The sequence below is a fragment of the Aphis gossypii genome, chromosome 1 (genome assembly GCF_020184175.1).
Source record: "Aphis gossypii isolate Hap1 chromosome 1, ASM2018417v2, whole genome shotgun sequence".
NCBI lineage: Eukaryota > Metazoa > Arthropoda > Insecta > Hemiptera > Aphididae > Aphis > Aphis gossypii.
In genome coordinates this window covers 57,025,553-57,046,641 of record NC_065530.1, presented here as the reverse complement: position 1 = coordinate 57,046,641, position 21,089 = coordinate 57,025,553, and the positions used below count along the sequence as shown (strand labels likewise).

Genomic DNA, 21,089 nt, shown 5'->3' with positions numbered 1-21,089 from the left:
TCTTACATGATCTATTGTCTCCATATTAACTCATAACATGGACAATTTTAAAACTAAACATTTTAAAATCTATATGACTTTCTTCTAAATTAAATTATCAAAAAATAAATTTATTTATTAAGTGTTAAAGTATTTTATAATAGATCAATTTGTTCTAATATTAAAAATAAATTAAAACAGATTTTTTCGAATGTTTAATTTGTCGTGGCATATTTCAATAAAAAGACTACACATTCAGATATTGTAACTTCTTAAAATAATTAATATAATAAAATGTTATTTTATTACTATTTTAGTAAGTTGTACTTGAGAAGTATAAATTTAAATATAATTTGAGTAATTTAATAATTTTAACTTATCATATTTATTTATCATCTGCAATCCCAATAATTTTTTCTTGACCTCATGATAAACATTTTGCATAAATACAAAAAATTATTTATCAAATTAAAAATTGATTTGTATTTCTATTCTTAAAAAGTAATCCCAGATAAAGTTTATTTTTAAGATTTAATTTGTATAGATTATATTTATTTCATCTAATGTAATTTATAGGTACAACACAAAATAATTTTTCATTTTATTTTAATTACCAAATATATAAAATAATGACGACATAGTTATAAACATTTGTAATGTATAATATTAATAATAAATTATATACTACATATCATTATATTAATAAAGTTTTGATCAATTTGAAATCATTATATCAAATATTATTTTAATAATACCTAGCACTATGCATAAAAAAACTTTTCTCAGATAGAGATAGAATGCAAAAATTAGCTAATTATGTTAATCTGAGTATTATTAATATAATTTATTGCATATAAAAATTATTAGTTTGTACTAATATATGTTTTTTATTTATTAACTTATAAATCCATGCACTGGATATTACAATGTATCCTCTTGTTTTATTTAAACTTAAATGATAGACATTATTTAATATATTTGAAGATGAAAACTAAAAACAAAATAAGTTGTATATTGTATGGATTGGTCAATTAACTTCTATTCATTGATAGTTGACCTTGTCCCACTCTCACTAAAAACAAATATATATTCATCTCTTATAATTAAATATCCTAACTATTGTACATGGTGTTATTTTCAGACATCATTTGTGCGACACAACACTCCTCATCCTAGAGAGCTGAAAGCTAAAGCAACAAAGCTGTTTGGTAAAACCAGAAGTAATGAAAGCAGTTTAACTGACAGTCAAAAAGGAGATGATTCTACCGTAAGAAAATATATTTTATATATTTTAACTAAATAAAATCATAATTTTTATTAATAGGAAAAAAGCAATGGAAATGAATTGATAAATGAAAAACATTCAGAAGAAGTAGAATCCATTGTAGAAACAAATAGTATTTTAGAAGAAGATGCCAACTATGAGGTTTATTATTATTTATTTATTTATATACCTTACATTTTACTTATATAATTATAATAATTAATGTTTTTTAACTATGTAGTTTGATAACTACATTGTATTTATTTATTTTGAAAAAAAAAAATAAATTATAACCTTATACTTACTAATGTTTTTAATAATTTTAAAGGAAAAAAGTGTAGTTTTCCATCCATCTTCAAATTTTGATGCTGATATTCAAAATAGGCCTATGAAATTACATCGAAGAGATACACCTCATCATTTAAAAAACAAAAGAATTACTATAGATGCTAATTTAATTGAACAACAGGTATAGTTTTAAAGTAAAACTAAAAAATTTAATTAAATATTTAAAACATTTATTTATCATATAATATTGAACTAAGATAATTATTCTCAAGTGTATTTGTTTTATTTTTTTGTTTATTTTGATAGGAAGCACAGTTGGTTAGTCACGAAAACGAAAATACGTCAAATTCCTTATCTGAAGATAAAAGTTCAGTATTTTTCCCCACTCCACCTGAATCATTAGTAGATCAAACTGCTCTAGGTAAATATACAGTTATTATGTTTTTTTTTCATTAAAAACATACAAAATGAAATCAATTTTTATGTCAACTGTTAAACAAATGCCAAATGGAAAAAAGAAAACTTATCCTAAGCGTGTTAGAATATTAGTTTACAAGAAATTTGGTCTGTTTATATAATTAAATTAATATTAAATTTAAAATATTACTTTTAAACTCGATGTTGTAGATGGTGAAATGGTAGGAAAAGAAGAATTATTTGAAGTTAGAATTGTAAGAACATCCGCTGGTTTGGGATTATCAATCGCCGGTGGTAGAAATTCAACACCTTTCAAAGGAAATGATGAAGGCATTTTTGTGTCTAGACTTACACCTGATGGACCTGCTGAATTAGCAGGACTTCGAGTAAATATTTATATTCATTAAATATAGTTAAAATCATTAAATTATCAATATTTCATTTTTGTTTTGTTAAGGTTGGAGACAAAGTTCTTACAGCTAATGGTCAGTCATTAGTTGATGTTGATCATTATACGTGTGTCGAAATTTTGCGTTCGTGTGGGTCAGTCTTAGTTCTTCAAGTGTTAAGAGAAACCAACCCACAACCAAAAGATTGGGCTATACATATTCCAGGTGAATCAGCTTCATCCAGTGTGAATAATAGTCGAGCCCCAAGTGTTATTTCTCATCAGAACAACTATGAACATACTAATGGCTATAGTTTAGATAGGGTAATTTTTCATTATTTTTGTTATATTATTTTATTACAATTTATATGTAGATTAATTTGTTTTAAAATACGTTTATTGTATTTCTTTTTATGTATAGAATCGAAAAACACCAGAGCCTTTGAAAGAATTAGATTCAACAAAAAAACAAATTGTGTATACGACTTTAATAAGAGACCAGAATGGTCTTGGATTTAGCATAGCTGGTGGGAAAGGTTCTAGTCATTTTAAAGAAAATAATGAGGTAATAATAAATTAAAACTTAAAAAAGTATATAAATTATTTGTAAAAATATATATTTTTTTTTAGTCAATTTTTATATCAAGAATTACAGAAGGTGGTGCCGCTGAAAAAGATGGAAAGTTACAAGTTGGAGATCAAGTTATATCGGTATATAAAATATTTATTTTGCCATTTCTTTTTTTATAATTTATAATTTTTGATTTATTATGATGAATAAAGATAAATGGTATTGATGTGGCTGGTGCCCGTCACGATCAAGCTGTTTCAATGTTAACTGGATTGGAACGGTTTGTGCGTCTTGTATGTGAGCGAATAGTTGATGCTCGGTACTCGGATTCTGAATCACATAATTCTATTTCACCAAGTATTGCGTCCACTAAATCTCGATCATATATGTCACCAAAAACCCCTCCTCCAGCACCACCACAAACTCCGCCTAAACCTGCACCAAGGAAATTAGTTTCTCAGTCATCATCTATCAGTTCAGATTCTGAAAGTGTACAAGTAAATTATTATTTTGATTGTTTCAATTGTATTAGCTTACTTAAAAATTGACACACAAACTTTGTTATGGTTTAATGCACATGTTCTTCATTTCTATTTATAACTATAAACTACTAATAAATCAATTTATTGGGGTACCTTGTTTCGCTAAATAATAGCCTAAGCCGTTGACCAACGAAGATTTTGATGCTATGATTCCACAACGTTTTCAAAAGAACGGTGGGAATCAAGTTGAAGAGCAGCCAGTTGCTGTAGTTACTACACTAACTATCAAAAAGCCCAGCACTTTGAATGGAATAGAATTCAGAGAGAGCCCAACTACTTTAGGTCGTGTCACTGAAACTATAACCAAAAGTACATTTACTGAAACTGTGGTGACTAGGGTGACAGATAATGATTTAGCTAAATCTGTCATTATTGAGGTAAGTAAATCAATAACAAATTATTCACCATTATTATTATTAAATTTGGCGGTGGTTTATAATTTCCTTTCCATTACTATATAGTTTAGTAAGGCATGAAAAGTGACTGATATAATAAATGTGCATGAAAAGTATGTTGTGTGGATTAAAAATAAATAAAATTATCAATTTAATGAACAATATCAAATTAATACTTTGCATGACTTTTATTAAATTATGTCTTGCTTATACCCTTGAATAATTTCAATATATTATTAATATTATTATTATTTTTTGACACACAAACATGAGTTTATACAACTTTTTTATTATTATATTACTAAAACTGCATGATCCTTTCAAAATTTATTTTTTGACAATATGACATAATCTAGCTGATGTGTTGTCATAATAATTATTTCTACTGCATTTTAAATATAATTTTCTACTTATTTTTTTATGCATATTACTAAATCCTAGTATTTATAAGTATAATGTATATAATTTTCAACTAAAAATGTCTAAATATTTCTAAATGGTTTTTTTAAATAAAGATAAGTTCATCACTGGGCAGAATTTTCTTTATACCTAGTTAGCCTGATGCTTTTTAAAAAGATTTTAACTATTGGTACTCACTTGGTTCTTTCACATGTGTACAGAAATTATTTAGAAAATAGAAATAATATTTCGATTTCCACAGTATTATCATACTTATGAACACATCCAAGCTAATTCCAAACTTCATTTCCAATTGTTGAATAGGTTACATAAAACATTTTAATCACTTTTTATTGATATTTATTATAACTTAAAAGAAAAACATCATTAAAACCTAATACATTTTTTGATTCATTCTATCTAATAAGTAATAATATTATGTTAAATCTCAGTGTTATATTATTAAATATACATAATAACTTTAATTTTTAATTTTTTAGAACTGTTTTGAATCAACAGTAGTTGGGAATATTTGTTTTATAATATTATCCAAATCAATACTTTTGAATTAAACTTTTTTAAATGCCTTTAATGTACATATTGCATGGTTTTATTTAAACTGTTCATTAAAATACTGCTTAGCCATATACTATAAGACATACATATTTATTTACCGTTAATTTTGATTTTAAACATGCAAGCACGGTGAAGGTTATCAGGAAGAACTCAGGTAGGTATATGAATTCACGTAGATTGCAAAACAATGTATCACTAAATTTATATTATAAACAAATGTTTGTGTGTCAGTTATCAAAACTTAATGAATATTTATAATTAAAAAAATAAATAAAACCAATATAATATGTTATTTACTGATAAATTACATAAACTATTTTTATTTATTTATTAGAATGTTACTTTAGTAAAAGAAGGAGGTTCTTGGGGCTTCAGTATAATTGGAGGAACAGATCATCCATGCATACCATTTGGATTACAAGAACATGGAATTTTCATCTCTCATGTAAATATATACTATTAGTAAAACATAAAATAATAAATTGATTTTAATGATTTTTATAGTATATTAATGAAACTATTTTATTATTATTATTATTATTATTATTGTTATTACTATAAGCGTTCTTTTAATGGTTTTAGATTGTTCGAAATGGCATAGCTGAAAGTTCAGGAAAGTTACGTATGGGTGACCGTTTATTAAAAGTAAATGAAGAAGATGTTACAAAAATGACACATCAAGATGCAGTACTAACTCTTTTAAAGCCAACTGAAGAAATAACTCTTACAGTACAACATGACCCTCTTCCAGACAACTTCCAAGTAATTAATTAAAATTATTATTTTCTCTTTCTAATACTTATAAGTAATATTATCATAACCAACTTGAGTAATCATACTTATAACAATCAAATACTTAAAATACTATTGCTAATATGCTTACTTATCCCCAATTTGCCAAAGTAAAATAAAATCTAAAACCGAAACTTATCTACACATGCACTGAAAAAATGTTCCTACAAAGTTAATATTTATAATTAATCGTGGTGCTGTTGCAATATTGTAGATAATAATTTTTTTATAGATAAAAAATTATAAGATAGATATAATAGTTTAACCATGACAAAATAGATAGGTATGTCGGAAAAATGTTAGTTTTGGAACGGTTTAATATCCCATCCTCCCAGCCATAGTCTAATTCACCTACTCTAACTAGCTAATAGACGGAGTGTGTAGTGGTCAGAGAATACAATACGTATCAATAAATTGCTGACATACCTATCTATTTTGTCATGAGTTTAGCTTTAAAAACTGTATTATTGCTATAAACAAAATTTGTAATGTACTAATTTACAATAAAATGTATAAGTATTAATTATTTTAATGAATTTCACTCCTATAATAATAAATTACAATCATGTAGTGTTATAGATAAATTACTGAAGATACTTTATTACTTATATAAATAATTTGGTAATAACCGTGATTTAAGATACTAATAAAACAAGATGTATACAATGCATTAGCATTAAAGTGATTGTGTGTATATTAAATACTATTAATAATGATAAACTAATAACCCATGTTATAAATATAATAGGAATTAACAATTGTCCGGGAAGCAAGTGAAAAACTTGGCATGCATATCAAGGGTGGTCTTCGAGGCCATCGAGGCAATCCACTAGATAAAACTGATGAAGGTGTTTTCATCTCAAAGATCAACTCTGGTGGAGCAGCTAAAAGAGATGGACGATTAAAAGTAAATTTGATTTAAATGATATACATAAATAATATAAAATACTTTTATGTTACTGCTTTCTTACATTTGTATTTAAATATCGTAATTTCTGGTATGTAGTATATTATTATTTATTATTACTTTCAGGTTGGTATGCGTCTTTTAGAAGTAAATGATGTATCCCTATTGGGTGTTACTCACCAAGAAGCTGTTAATTGTTTGCGAACTGCTGGTCAACAAATACACATGATTGTATGTAAGGGTTATGATAAAGCAGAAGTAGAACGACTGGTCAATGAAGGCAAACTCAGGCGAGAGAGTAGATCAATTTCTCAGAGTGTCTCTAGTTTAGATAGAGATGATGATGATTCTGAAGTAATTAAACAAGAAATGGAAATTAAAAAAGAATTAGCTGAATGGGAAAACCAAGAAAAATTACTTAAAGAAGAACTAGAAAATATGGAATTAGATGAGGTTAAGGAAAAGTCTACTCAAGAAAAAGTAATTATTAATAACAAAATATGTCATTAGATAGTAGATATTTTTATCAACTTAATTTATAGGTTTTGGATGTAGTACGAGCTGCAGAGATGTTGACTCTCAACTCAACTGAGTCAAACTCTGTAAAACCTAAATCTCCTGGTGGCCCAAAATCAGGTGATATTCAAAAAACTACTACTATAGTTATGAGTAAACATACCTTAGCCCCTCAAGCTGATCAAGTAAGTGTATAATTTTATAATTATAAAAAATATATTTGATGCTGTCATGTGCTTTAGTAGATTTCTTTGATATAGTCTGTGGTGTGAAGATACCGCTTGTACATTTTACTTTATTTTAATTGCGTAGCATGTGCTTATTTTGGCTGCTAAATATTTTTTAAGTGATATAGAAAATGTGTATGTTTATAAATATTTATTTAATTCTATATAAAAACACAAAGATGAAAATCTATTATGTTAAGTGTACTACTATTTAATTTATTGTTTACTTTTAGAAACACTGCTTCTTTAAACAATTTATAAATGTTTTAACCATTTTATTAAGTTATCAACTAAAAAACATACTTTTATTTTAAAGATGATTTAATTAGAAAAAACTGTCAGCCAATAGTTCAGCCACCAAGGCTCTTAATATAATTTTTTTTTAAATTAATACATTGATCTAACTACAGTTGTTGGACTTCAAAATTAATTTTCTTTTTTTTTGTTATAATAAATATAATATTTAAAATATGTATACTACTTAATTATTTAATTTAAATGTTATGATAAATATTAATAAATTACATATTTGATTCTTTTCTTTATAGACTTAAAAATTGTAATAATATTTTTCAAATTTGTGATGTTTAATATACCTAAAAAACATTGCTAATTGTGTAAAATGTTTATTATATATTGTTGATCACATTCTACAATAAAATTCCACTCATAACAATCCTCAATATATTTATAATATTTATAAATTAATTAAGTAATTATAAACTAAAATTATAAATAAAAAAGTTTAAGTAATATTTATGTATTTATTTATAGAATAGATAAAATTGTACATTAATGTACATACATAAATTATTTTAAAAACTGAAATATATTATTATAGTTAAATGATATTTCATAAATTATGAAATTATGTATTCCGAATTCTTACTTCTTAAAGTGTTATAGGTTATATTTGTAATTTATATCTTAAAAATATAAACAAATCTTTATTTTATCTCACTTTAGAAACAAGTTATCTTCGACTTAATCGTAATAATTATAATATAGTATACAAAAAATAATATTTATTGATAATTATTTTATGTTTAGGATTCTATTTAAGTACTTAAATAATTTAATGAATTGTACAATTTTCAATACTCTATAGTTTCATATACTCAGAGTAATAAAATACAGTTACTTTTATTTATGTATATAATTTATTTAGATACATTTTATACTTCAAATATCTTATATTTACATTAAAAAAAAAATGTAATTCCAATTCAGAAAATGCTTATTTATTATTATCTTTTTAATTTTAATTGTTTTGCATGATTTTGCATAAATATTTTTTTTATTATTGTTTTGTTATTAAAAGAATGTTACTCTTGCATATATTGTCTACATCTTACTTACATACAACATAACAAATGTGCTTTCAGCAGAATTTATTTTATGCTGTTAACTTTAATATTAGAATAAAATTATCTATTATCAAACTTAAAGTTAAGAATATTATTTAGAGCATCTAATGGGCTTTTATTGATATTATATTAAAGTGAATTATAGCTATGTAAAATATTAAACTTTAAAAATGCTCATAAAGTCATAACTCACTTTAAAATTATAATTTAATAAAAGTTTATGAGATAGCCTATAAAATATTCTTACCTTAAATTTGATAATAGGTAAATTTACTATATGCCTATGTTTGTATGTAAGTCAGAAACAACATATTATGCGGGTGTATTATCCACTTAATCACTATTTCTCAAATTTTGCTGATCTTATAAAACTATTTATGTAAATGAATAATTATTTTAAATTTAAATTATTACAAAATATATATTTATCATATTTATATCTAATATTAAGTAATGTTTTAATGACCTCGTGTATCATACTCTTTAAAATTAAATAATATTTTAAATATTAACTAAGGTCTAAGACATTGATTAGATATTTCAATTTTTAAATTGTATCAAGTTTAAGAAACATTATAAAAATGGTTTTTGTAAATAATCAACAATATTTATATATGATAATCATTTGCCTAAATCTCTTCACTTGATTTTTTTCTATGATTTCCCATCAAAATGTTAGATTTTCATTAATTTAATACCTACTTAGTATCTTATAACTTTAATATCTATTATTGTTTCTGATTAAAATTAAAATTTTGATTAAAAAAACATATTTAAATCTAATTTTTTTTAGACCTATTAGTTTAATTTGGTTATGATATTTATGTCAAAAGTATTATTAAGATGCTAAAAAATGTTTTATTTGCTTTATAAGAATGTAAATAATTAAAATTAAATAGAATTTCTAATTTAGCATCTAGATTATGTAACTTTATGTATATATAAAATAAAAATTTTCTTTTTTGTTAATTTTAATGATTTGTATAATTTTTTTTCTGTCATTTGTATATTTTATTTATATATTGCATAATATTTTATTTTATTTATTTTATTCAATTTTTTTAATAAATGTTAGAATGAAAAAACTAAATTACTCATTGATACCTTGGTAATAATTTCTAAATTTTCTAAATATAAATTTTAATTTGTTATTTTCAGTGTGTCATTAAATCTGTGACCGGATTATAACATCTCAAACACAGTACAAGGGAATTTTTTCTCAATTAATCTCATTATATTTCTAAGATAGTTTAAATATGTACAAATTAAACTACTTAACTACTCTGTAATTTTTTCTCTTATTCTTAATTTTTAAGCATTTTGTGATTGCATTTTATCAAGTTATTACTTATCTAAATATTTTTCTCATTATATTATTAAGGTTAAATATAATATTTAAGTATAAATAGTATACTTAATGAACCGATACCAAGTGAGTAATTCCATTCACATACTTAATAATTAATTTTATAATATTGAGCGGACCATTAAATTATAATTATATTTTAGTTCATATTAATTTAATTATTTTCTTAACACATATATATATTATAAATGTTAATCCTCAATTGTTTTTTTATATATTTGTTATCATTGCTTAATGTTATAAACAACCCTTTACCCTAAAGTAGATTTCTATTATCATCCATACATATTTAACATTGTATTAAAAAAAAATTAAATTCTTCTTGTGTAATTTTATGGTATATATTATATTTATAACAATATAGTTTTATACCAGCAATAAAATAAGCACATACTACTGAAACTGTTCATTTTAATTATTACTACTAATTACTACTCTGCATGTATGTAATTTGAAAATTAAAATTTAAGTGGTGTAAATAGGTATTTAATTGTAAACTCAATGAATTATTTACACTACTGATTTTAAAAATAATGCAGCCAAAATACATTAACATTGCTATTATTTTTTGCATGAACATTAACAGGTAGTTATTCAGAAACGGCCTAACATACCCCCTTCAAAACCATCTCCGAAACCATCTCCAAAACCAACTCTTCCCAAAAAACCACCCCCATCAAAATCCTCTTCCCAGTCACCTAGACACATACATTTCCAAGATATTCCTTATAATGACCCTCATCCTCCTCTACGAACAGTCGTTGTGGAACGACCAAAACCTATTCAAGTAGAAATGATGCCTTATGTTACCAAAGTGAATACGTTGCCAGCCGACCAGTTTTATGTTCCAGACTTCACAGATGTTGAAAGTAGCTCATCCTTGGAAACTGCACAGTCCCTAGAACTACCTCCTGTTAACTATTCCACACACCCGTCCACTCCTCATTGGTTGGAAATATATAATGATACCCCGTCACTTATGACATATTACAATGAAGTTAATCCCTGTGAGGTACGATCTTCTTTATACTGTGTAGAAATTATTTATCAGTATCTTATACTTTATTATAGCAATAATTTTAGCTTTTAGAATAATTTATCAAAGCTCTATACTTTTATCATAGTTTAATTTACATAAATAATTAATTTAGTCAATAGTATAAAACTAATTTATATTATTATATAATATTTATAAAATGTAAAAATTTTAGCAAAATTCTGGTGTCAAAGCTTCAGTTAGCGATAAGAAGAAATTCTTTGAAAAGGCTATGGAAGAACACCACAATCCTAGTCCAAAACCTGGTTAGTAAATTAACATTTTATTGGTTAAATAACAGTGTAATTTATGTTGCTTTATGATATTATGTTTTAGAAAGAGTATTTAGTTTCCTAAGCCAGGACGAAGTAGAAAAAATGAAACAAGAAGAAGGTATTTATTATGTCTAAGAATACAATATTAACATACTAATGTTTTTATTTTGTTTATTTATGCATTTTATGAATAATTTATAGAGCAAAAAATGGGTACATTGATGAAACAAAGGTTAAATCAACACGAACAATTTATTGAAGAAGATGATGAAGATGATAATGATGGTGGTGCTTTGATTTTTGAAAATACACAGTATGCTTATTAACTTTTGTTTATTGTTGAAGGAATTTAACTATGATTTATATTTCAGAAGTATTGAGTCGCCAAGAAATGTCAACACTAATATGTGTGTGCGAACAGCTAAAGCTGAAAAGCGTATGAAAGAAAGACTAAATCAAGAGGTATAGCTTAATAAAGATTTTTTTTTATAGAGGTAGATTTCAACAGTCGTAATATACATTATACATTTTTATATTTTAAAAGGGAATTGTTACACCCGATGAAAACAACAAAGAGCTTTCTCCTTCTGAACAACGTTCACTTAATGCTGAAAAAAAAGCTGCATGGCGGCAAGCTCGATTAAAGTCTTTGGAACAAGTAATATATTATATTATGTTTAAATCACTGATTATTTACTATATTTAATATTATTTTTATTATTTAAGGATGCTTTACAAGCGCAAATAGTAATAAAAGAATTGAGCGAGATAAGCGAAAGTAAATCAACAAACGGTGGTGATGCAGATAGTGATGAAATACCAGACATCCAATCAAAAGAATTTACAGATAATAAAACACCGGAGGTAATTAAATTAAAAAAAAAATAAAGTTTAGAACACATAATAACGTGTTATAACTCATCTCATTGCTTTTTAATTTTGTCTAACATTGAGCTTCATGATACCCAATGGGGGGAAGAGGATTCATAATGTTATTTTTTATTTATATATAATATATAACACATTTTGTTTTTATGGCATAATTATTAACTGCTGTTTTGTTATTTTTTAACTCAAAACATTAACTAGCTTGTTATATTTATTTATTTTTGTTTTTATTACTATTTGTATTAATTCATAATGTTTCTCTTTTGTTTTTATTTAAATAAACAACTGTTACTATTTAACATGTATTATAATATATATTATATATGCATAATAATAAACTCTAATTAACATAATATATGATATTAATATCAAAACTAATTGGCCTTTGGTGGTGGCTATAATTAGTGCTTGCGGCCAACCAGCGAGGACTTTCCTCGCCTGCGCCTGCGTGAGTCCCCTATCCAGACCAAGGTGTCGGAACGCGAGACAGTCGTCGGGGAGAGTGTTTCCTTACGGACCGAGCAGTATGTTGACCAAATTTCCGGTCAGCTGAAAGTCAGAACTGTCGAAATTATTGAAAAAGTCATTGAGAAAGAGGTACCTAAATACTGTACACAATCAAGTACCTAGTACCTACCTCGTTTCTGAATTTCGCACCAACTTCTGTTCTGTACCTACACAATCAAATTCTTATTTTATAGTTTTTATAAATGTGTATATTACATACCTTTTCATAGCATGATGCATGGTTGACACTAAGACACGAGTCAAACAAGTCAAAATAATCACACGTCTTTTCCTCATCTATATTAGTTATTTATAAAGTCAATATTTTTATTCCACACAGTATTTTTTGCATGTAAGTAGTATAATCTACCAAAAATAAATATCACAAATATCTATAGTATATTATATAGTTATTATAGTTGGTAGATGATGTTGTCTCTTAGAAATAAATAATCGTGATTTGTTAATGTATATCAACTATTTTTGTATACAATAAGGTGGAGACAACTAAAGAAAAAATAGTGTCTCTTGAATTAAGTACTCCTGAATCTGAAATACCTGAAATACCAATTGAAGAGGCTGCTGAAGAAGAAGATGTATCAATAGAGAAGAAACAGTCCAATCCATCTGGAAAGAAAAGACGCAGAAAGCGTACTAAGTCTACAGATAAGCAAACGTCATAGTAATAAATAAATAATCATCAAAAAAAAAAATCATTTAAAAAATGTTAGCAGCTAATTTTTAATTATATATTTACTTATATAATGAATAATCATCCCTCATTCCTATTAAATATTTTATAGTATTACTAGGCGTAACAAATTGTGATCACTATTAATTATTATTATTATATAAATATATATATATATATATATTCCATTCTTATATTATATTCAAATTACAAAAAAAAAAAAAAACATTACATTTCATTATGGACCAATTTTTTACATTTACTATATTTTTAGCTGTTTAATAAAGAGAATTCCAATTTGTTTTTTTAACTGTTGGCACGCCTTTTCGTCAAGTATAAACCAATTGTTTGTAATAAAACTTTTATTTTTTTATATAATATTTATAAGCGAATAAATAAGACAGTATTCGTAACTTTTAAGGAAAAAATCTACGATAAACTATTATTATTATTTATTTTATTATATAACAGTATTTTTAATTAAAGGACCTAATCATTTTGTAATTATATATCTTTATAAATTAAAATAATTTAACAATATATATAATATACCGACCATATTTGTTGTTACTCAATTTGTGTATGTAATATGTATATAAACTATTGTCAATATAATAGTCTTTATAAACATATAACATAATAATGAAATTGTCTAAACACGATAACTGCATTATATACTCATGACTCATGTATATAACTTTTGTACTGTTCTTCTAAAACTTAATTACTCTTATGTTTCATTCTGATGATTTTTTTTCTGCTAAGTGACAGCCAAGCATAAACTTTATTAAAATGTAAAAATCATGTGCAAGAATTAATATGCATTCAATTGACATTTAGTATACCAGAAAAAGCAGAGACTACTGCATTGTCACCAATCTGTAAGCTAGTCAACAACTACTAGTGACTTTCACTACATAGGTACCTGCATTGTACTTATTTTACCTTAGTTTATCATATAATTTACCTTTAAAAATTCTTTCATTTTCAATTTTACAAGTAATATAAGTCAACATTTGATGAGACAATCAATATAAATTAAACACTCCATACTGAATTTAAATGTATTTTCAAATTATTTATGGCTTGTATGCAGGGCCATATTCAAAATAATGATTCGTTTAATGATTTACCAAAATTTAATGGACCAAAGCTACTAAATCGTAATGGTCATTATTTTAAATTTTTAAGTTTAAAGGCTATTTTAAGGAAGAGACCTGACAATGTATATTGAGCATATTAAATAAAATACTTACCTGTACACCTATCAGTTCCAAAAATTATTTTTTTAGATAGGTAAATAGTATTTTCATTGTTAAACAATACATTACAAATAAATGTATTATATAATGATAAATATACAACTGTATTTATACGACCATATAAGTATTATACATCTTGCTGATTAGAAGACATTCATATTATATTGTGATACTGTTGCAGCTGAAATGTTCTTTTTATAAACTCTTCGGCGCTACAATAGATTCTAATTGAACCTAAATAATTAATGGTATACATTATAATACATAAACATAATGTTATTGTAGGTACTATAATATAAATAAATAAGAATATTTGTAATTTATAATTTTGAAACTTAAAATATGTATAGAAGAATTATGTTCATTTTATACAGATATAATAATAAACCTTATATTAAATTTTCAAAAGTGTTGACCCATCAAAAATGTTTTTATTAACATTTAAAAAAAAACGAAAATGTCTCATATCTATAAATAATTTAAAAAAGTGAAAATTATTCCATACATAGAAAATAATTATATAAACTTAATGAAAATTTCAAGTTTGAGATAATTTGTTTTTGAATTATAACAAAATAAAGAAATCAATTTACAGTCCTTTTCACGAAAACTGGCCCTCGACGTTAGCGCGCCTAGTGGCGGTATTTATGAAAGCCAGTGGTTCTTAATATTGTCCGGTAGCTCTACGACACAGCTGTTGTTCGACCACCTGCTATGACAGCCTGCTGCCGGTCGAACACCTAATATATTGTTCTAGATCTAGAATACCACGTTAGTCTGTGATCATACTTCGTATACGCAGTGATATCCTATCCGCGCACTTTTTATTATTTAAATACCATCGACAATTAATTTAATTTTTTTTTAAAAATGTCTTCACGGTGTGATACACATTCACAGACGAAACAGACAATTTTCAATGTGTATAAATATTTTAAAAAATTATCATTAGATACGTCTAATCCGGAGATAGCTACTTTTTTTAAACAGACACAAGCAAAAACTGCTGAAGCATGTGGTGTAAGTGAGAAAACTGTGAAACGTATCACCGCGGAAGGAAACAAATCTTCATCTGAATCACAGACTGCTTGTCCATCGTTTACTTCCCCACGAAAAACATATAAAAGGATAAAATTTGCAAGTGAAGTTGATGGTTTTGGTGCGGATATTGTGAGAAGAATCGTTTACGATTTTTACGATAAACGTGAGTACCCTACCACATCAAATATTTTAGCTGAATATAAAAAAAAAACCGAGTACAAGGGTTCTAGTACTTCGATGTGGCGCATTTTGAAAAATCTAAATTTTAAGTACAAAAAATGCAATGACGGGCATCGGTTCTTAATGGAGCGAAATGACATTGTAGCTATGCGAGTTAAATTTTTGCGTACTATAGTTAACCTTCGCCAAAATAATGATACTCGGCCCGTCATCTATTTAGACGAGACGTGGGTTAATCAAAATCATACCAAAGGGTACATTTGGCAGAATGAATTTAATTCAGAAAGCCTTAAAGTACCTACAGGAAAAGGGAGTAGATTGATTATTTGCCACGCAAGATCCAGTTCATTCGGATTTGTACCTGGATCAAAGTTAGTTTTTCGATGCCAAAGTGGTACGTCTGTAGATTATCACTCCCAAATGAATTCTATTTTTAAAGAGTGGTTTATACAAATGTTACAACATTTAGAAGAACCTTCAGTAATCGTGATGGACAATGCACCGTACCATTCAGTTCTAGCAGAAAATTATCCAAAGGCAAATGAAAGTAAAGCAAATTTACAAAAATGGCTGTCTGAAAAAGGGGTTGAATATTCACCACTCGAAACATTGAGCGAATTACGTGAAAGGGTCAAACAATTGGTACCCAGACAAAAAATATATGAGCTTGATCAGATCGCGTTGGAAATGGGACATACAATCGTGCGTATCCCATCTTACCATTGCCAATATAACCCAATAGAACTTATATGGGCACAAGTAAAAGAGGATTTCGCCAAAAAAAATATCTCATTTAAAATAGCAGATGTTGAAAAACTTGTTAACGAAGCGTTGGATGCCGTGACCGTGGATAGTTGGAAGAAATATGTAAGTCATTGCGAAAAATTGCAAGAAGATGATTTTATAAAAGAAGGCTTACGTGACGAAATTTTGGAGCCAATAATAATGACCATTAACCCAGACGAAGATTCCGACGATTCAGAAGATGAAGATGACATAAATTTAAATGAAAATTGTAATTGGTAAAATATTGTATTATAAAATTGTAATTTGTAAAATATTGTATTATAATTATGTATATATTTTTTAATGTTAGGTAAATTAATTAATTTTAATTGTATTTGCAAACAAATAAAAATTGTGATAATAAATTAGCAAAGCTGTTCATAATTTGTATTAAGAAATATTGCATTTAAATTACAAATGAGTAATTAATTTAAATTTTCCGCGCTTTGTTTCGCGCGTGTTTTAGATTCCCTGCGTCAAAACATCCACCAGGCGCACTTAACGTCAAGGGCCAGTTTTCGTGAAAAGGACTTTTTTTTGGTCGAAAATTGGTTAAGCGTAAAAATTACAGCTTGACCTTACATTTTGTATTTTTCCCCATTATAAATAAAAATTTTATTTTTCAAACAAAATCCAATTAGGTACCTATCCAAAACTACTCTAAAACTGAAAATCGAAGAATTTTATCGAGTACATTCACTTAGGTAAAAAAAAAGTTTACATCAGTATTAGGTCGCAATACATTTATCGCTATGCTCAGAATCTAAAAAACGATGATTTGAAAATTTCGATCAACGATTTATGCTATATTTCCGTATTTACAAGTGCTAAAATGAATTGGTCGGCGGGTTATACACATATACTTACTTTTACCAGTTGGTTGGCTCTTTTCAAACCGTCTAACTCTTCGTTTTGACGTTTAATGATCGCGTCACGCTCTTCAGCCGCGTCTCGATCAATTTGCTGTGTCATCATAGTGATTTTCATCAGCTCAGCCTCTAAAATTTTATTTTCAGACCTCAAATAGCTCGCACTCTTCAATAAATCAGACTTTTTATGTTCCCGCTAAATCAAAAAATGAAAATGAAACTATAATTTGTTTAGAAAGTGCACTCCCAAAATTGAAAATTCAATTATAAAATAAAATAATAATGTTGATACAAATTAATACCCAGCTTATATTATTAATATCAGCATAATCAGTTAGCAGAATATAATATATTGGTTAGGTTGGGACACACACAGACTAATTTCAACGCTGAACGATTAACTTAATGCAAAAAATTCTTTAGAATCAACCACGTATAATGGAGCTGTATGTAATTTTCCTATAAAATAAAATACATTGTGGTCAGATACGAATCCACGAGGGTAAGCATCTCTAATATTCCCCCAAAAAAGCATTTTTCAGTTATTTTTTTATATCAATATTGTCTAGTAAATTTATAAGCATTTAGAGTTCAAATTCGAACAATATTACATAATATCCTAACTATGAATAAAGCGCTACAATCATTATTTTGTCATACCAGTTCAAAAACTATTCATGAAAACATGGAACATTGATAGCGATAGGTACAACTGTACAAGTATTACTATATTTTATGTAAATATTCATATAAATTGTGATACTTTAAATTTTCATAGTATGGTATTTAACAATTTAACTAAATTGATATGATTTTGTTTTGGTTACGTACCTACCTATACTGAAGATAACACTTGCCTGTAATGACTTTCGAATTCCGTGAGCTAATGCGCTCTCGTACACTTCTTTATAGCCATCGATGGTTATCTGGAGTTCATCGCGAATCCGGATTAACATGTAACCCCGTTCCGTACAGTTTAACGTCACTTGTCTTATAACTTCGTCTATGTATAAAGATATATGGGTTACAGTGAGTTATATACCTAATACCTATTATAAAATAAATTCATAAAATGCTATACTTAACTAAAAACTAATAATTGTTGATAACTTGAGCATTCTACCTAACATTATACTGTGCAACAATAACTTTTTTATAAAAAAAAACTTTACAACCACATTATATAATAAGTTAAACTACATAAACTTACTAAAACATTGAATGTATATTTCGTGCTTGATCGGACAAAGTCCCACCGCTTTGGTGTTATATTCTTTTAAATATGTATCAAATTTCTCAATAAGAGCTTTCACATCACGGTTAGTAGCCGGTTGAATAGATATTTTTTGAGAAAATATTTTACCATCTATTTCCCATTCTCTTGGTGATAATATACTACTCAAAACTTCTACACAATTATGGTGTTTAGCTTCAAATGCATAGTCTCCACAGTCCATTGAACGAACATTGTTTACTGCAGAATATTGTTCCTATAATGGAACAATGGAATTATTCTATTTTTTTGATTATCTGATTACAAAATGTAAATATATATTTATATATAACGATAAATATTCTCCAAATTTTAGTAATAAATATCTTCTAGAATCGGCTTTATAAAATTCTATAGGATTTACAAAATAATTCAAATAAATTGCCATTTGCGTAATATTCGAGCTTTTAAAAATTAGAATTGCTAAATCTGAAGAAAATATTATAGAAAACGTTCTATATATAGGTACATAAGAAAACAATAAAAATAAAGTATGGTCAATCAACGATTCACAGATTGTGTTGAGGACGGGAGCGGAAGTAGTCAGTGCCGATGGAAGGCATGTGCAAAGGGTGGCAATGTTTTTGGGAATTTTAAAGAGGGGTGTTGTTTATAAATAAAAATATATAAATTATACAAGGACAACATATTATAGGTAATTGGCACAGAGCAGCGAAAAACCAATCGCCAGCACTGGAGAAGTTACCCACACAATAAATTTACATTTAAGCTAGGGAATTTTTTCCGCAGTTCATGTAACGTACATCCATAATGGGTATAATATGTATACAATATACATGTTCAAATTTCTTTGACCAAAAGTTTATATTGTTTGTAAATTGAGAGAAAAATGAATTATAGACGGGTTGATCAACTATAGTCCTTATCAATTGTCGCGAATACCTATTATTGAGATCTCTTATATTCATACATAGTTTACATAGCAATATACATTAGTAATAACTAATTACTGCAAAGTAATTTCATACCTATTACAAAATTTTGTAATTTTTGTACCTATTTAGGTAATCATAAAGTCTGATAAAGATCAATAAATCATATAAGTAGGTTAAGTACGATTCCGAAGTATAATATTAGATATGTTAGAATTACTTAATATCTTTATATCATTATACATTTACAGTCAACAAAACTTAATATATATTATTAGTAAAAATATTAGTTAATACCTGATTAGTCCGTGTTGGCAAAGTTAGCATAGATTTGGTGGCCATCAATTTTGGATTATCGAACTGCACCAAATTTATTTCTGACGGAATTAATCCTTCATTAGAACTCATTTTTAATACCAGTTTCTAGCAAAATATCAATAACCTAAATACATGGGAAATAAGACACCGAACAATTAACTATAGATAGATATAATATGAAAAGTTTTCTTTAAAAACCTACCTGCCAAAAACTAGTAGGTAGGCAGATTTTATTTCTAATTTCATATAACAGCAATAATTTGTTTGATTTTACTTGTTAGAAATAAGCAGGTAAATTAGGTATAAACTGTGCAAGTATCATAAAAACAAAAATATAGCTTGTGTTTATAAATAATTCAATCTCATATAAACTAGTATAAACTATAAAGAATAACATTAGTATTGATTAGTAATTGCATAAATGGCATGGAAACAACAGAAACCATAATTAAGAATGTAAACTTTAGGACTAAGGCTGGGGCTGTATACGACGAATTTCGTTGTCGTCGAAAACATATGTGTTTAAATCATGCTGGCTAAACGATTTCGCTACGAATTAAATCGCCGCGATATTTGTTATTATATTTTCGTTATTTTATTTTATATTTTTTTCAAAATCGCACTAACCATAAAACCGCGTGACGAAATTCGTTGTGTATAGCCGGACAGTATGATGTTCGCTGCGAAATCCGCTCAACGAATTTCGCAGAAAATACCGCCCCAAACATAACATAGCCACAATATTAGCGGCAAGTTATTAATAATCTGATCTGACTAAATTTATGATTAAAAATAAATATATAATGATATTACACAGTACACACTCCAATTTTGACGGACAGTCTAGGTTGAAAATATTCAATAGGTATACAAATTAGTTATTTTCTACATATTATATACAAATTAAATTTATCTTCTATTGTTTGATAGGTACTATGGTCTATGAGTACTAATGTGTACAACGTACAAAAATACTAACATATAACTACTAAACCTTACTCCTTCACCATGAATTGTACATAATGCGATTTTTTCAAAAAAACAGTATTTCGTAGTTTTTTACATTAAATTCAGAG

General features: G+C 26.5%; 2 protein-coding genes across 8 annotated transcripts in view; one reads left to right on the top strand and one right to left on the bottom strand.

Annotated features, from left to right (window-relative positions):
- LOC114119627 (protein lap4) overlaps nt 1-13,951 on the top strand; it is a 32,990-nt gene extending 19,039 nt beyond the window's left edge. For 2 of the 7 annotated variants that reach the window (XM_027981245.2, XM_027981243.2), the window contains exons 12-35: nt 1,121-1,246; nt 1,304-1,405; nt 1,572-1,712; nt 1,838-1,952; nt 2,159-2,334; nt 2,406-2,660; nt 2,758-2,901; nt 2,967-3,047; nt 3,120-3,404; nt 3,563-3,826; nt 5,154-5,264; nt 5,402-5,581; nt 6,360-6,518; nt 6,645-6,998; nt 7,061-7,219; nt 10,581-11,006; nt 11,206-11,296; nt 11,367-11,423; nt 11,507-11,618; nt 11,677-11,767; nt 11,850-11,963; nt 12,032-12,169; nt 12,599-12,790; nt 13,198-13,951. In XM_027981245.2, coding sequence (XP_027837046.1) covers nt 1,121-1,246; nt 1,304-1,405; nt 1,572-1,712; nt 1,838-1,952; nt 2,159-2,334; nt 2,406-2,660; nt 2,758-2,901; nt 2,967-3,047; nt 3,120-3,404; nt 3,563-3,826; nt 5,154-5,264; nt 5,402-5,581; nt 6,360-6,518; nt 6,645-6,998; nt 7,061-7,219; nt 10,581-11,006; nt 11,206-11,296; nt 11,367-11,423; nt 11,507-11,618; nt 11,677-11,767; nt 11,850-11,963; nt 12,032-12,169; nt 12,599-12,790; nt 13,198-13,383 — 4,059 coding nt within the window. In that variant the 3' untranslated portion in view covers nt 13,384-13,951. Of the gene's footprint in view, nt 1-1,120; nt 1,247-1,303; nt 1,406-1,571; nt 1,713-1,837; nt 1,953-2,158; nt 2,335-2,405; nt 2,661-2,757; nt 2,902-2,966; nt 3,048-3,119; nt 3,405-3,562; nt 3,827-5,153; nt 5,265-5,401; nt 5,582-6,359; nt 6,519-6,644; nt 6,999-7,060; nt 7,220-10,580; nt 11,007-11,205; nt 11,297-11,366; nt 11,424-11,506; nt 11,619-11,676; nt 11,768-11,849; nt 11,964-12,031; nt 12,170-12,598; nt 12,791-12,930; nt 13,053-13,197 lie in introns of all 7 variants that reach the window. The other 5 variants (XR_007603122.1, XM_027981244.2, XM_027981248.2 and 2 more) reach the window with 5 other exon arrangements.
- Nucleotides 13,952-14,759: 808 nt separating this feature from the next.
- On the bottom strand, nt 14,760-20,363 carry LOC114119620 (33 kDa inner dynein arm light chain, axonemal-like). The gene is made up of 6 exons (XM_027981234.2): nt 20,216-20,363; nt 19,993-20,137; nt 18,740-19,019; nt 18,387-18,532; nt 17,528-17,725; nt 14,760-14,887 (listed from the first exon to the last, which is right to left on the bottom strand). Exons 2-6 carry the CDS (start codon nt 20,101-20,103, stop codon nt 14,849-14,851), a joined length of 774 nt encoding a protein of 257 aa, XP_027837035.1. The 5' UTR covers nt 20,104-20,137; nt 20,216-20,363; the 3' UTR covers nt 14,760-14,848.
- Nucleotides 20,364-21,089: the final 726 nt, after the last annotated feature.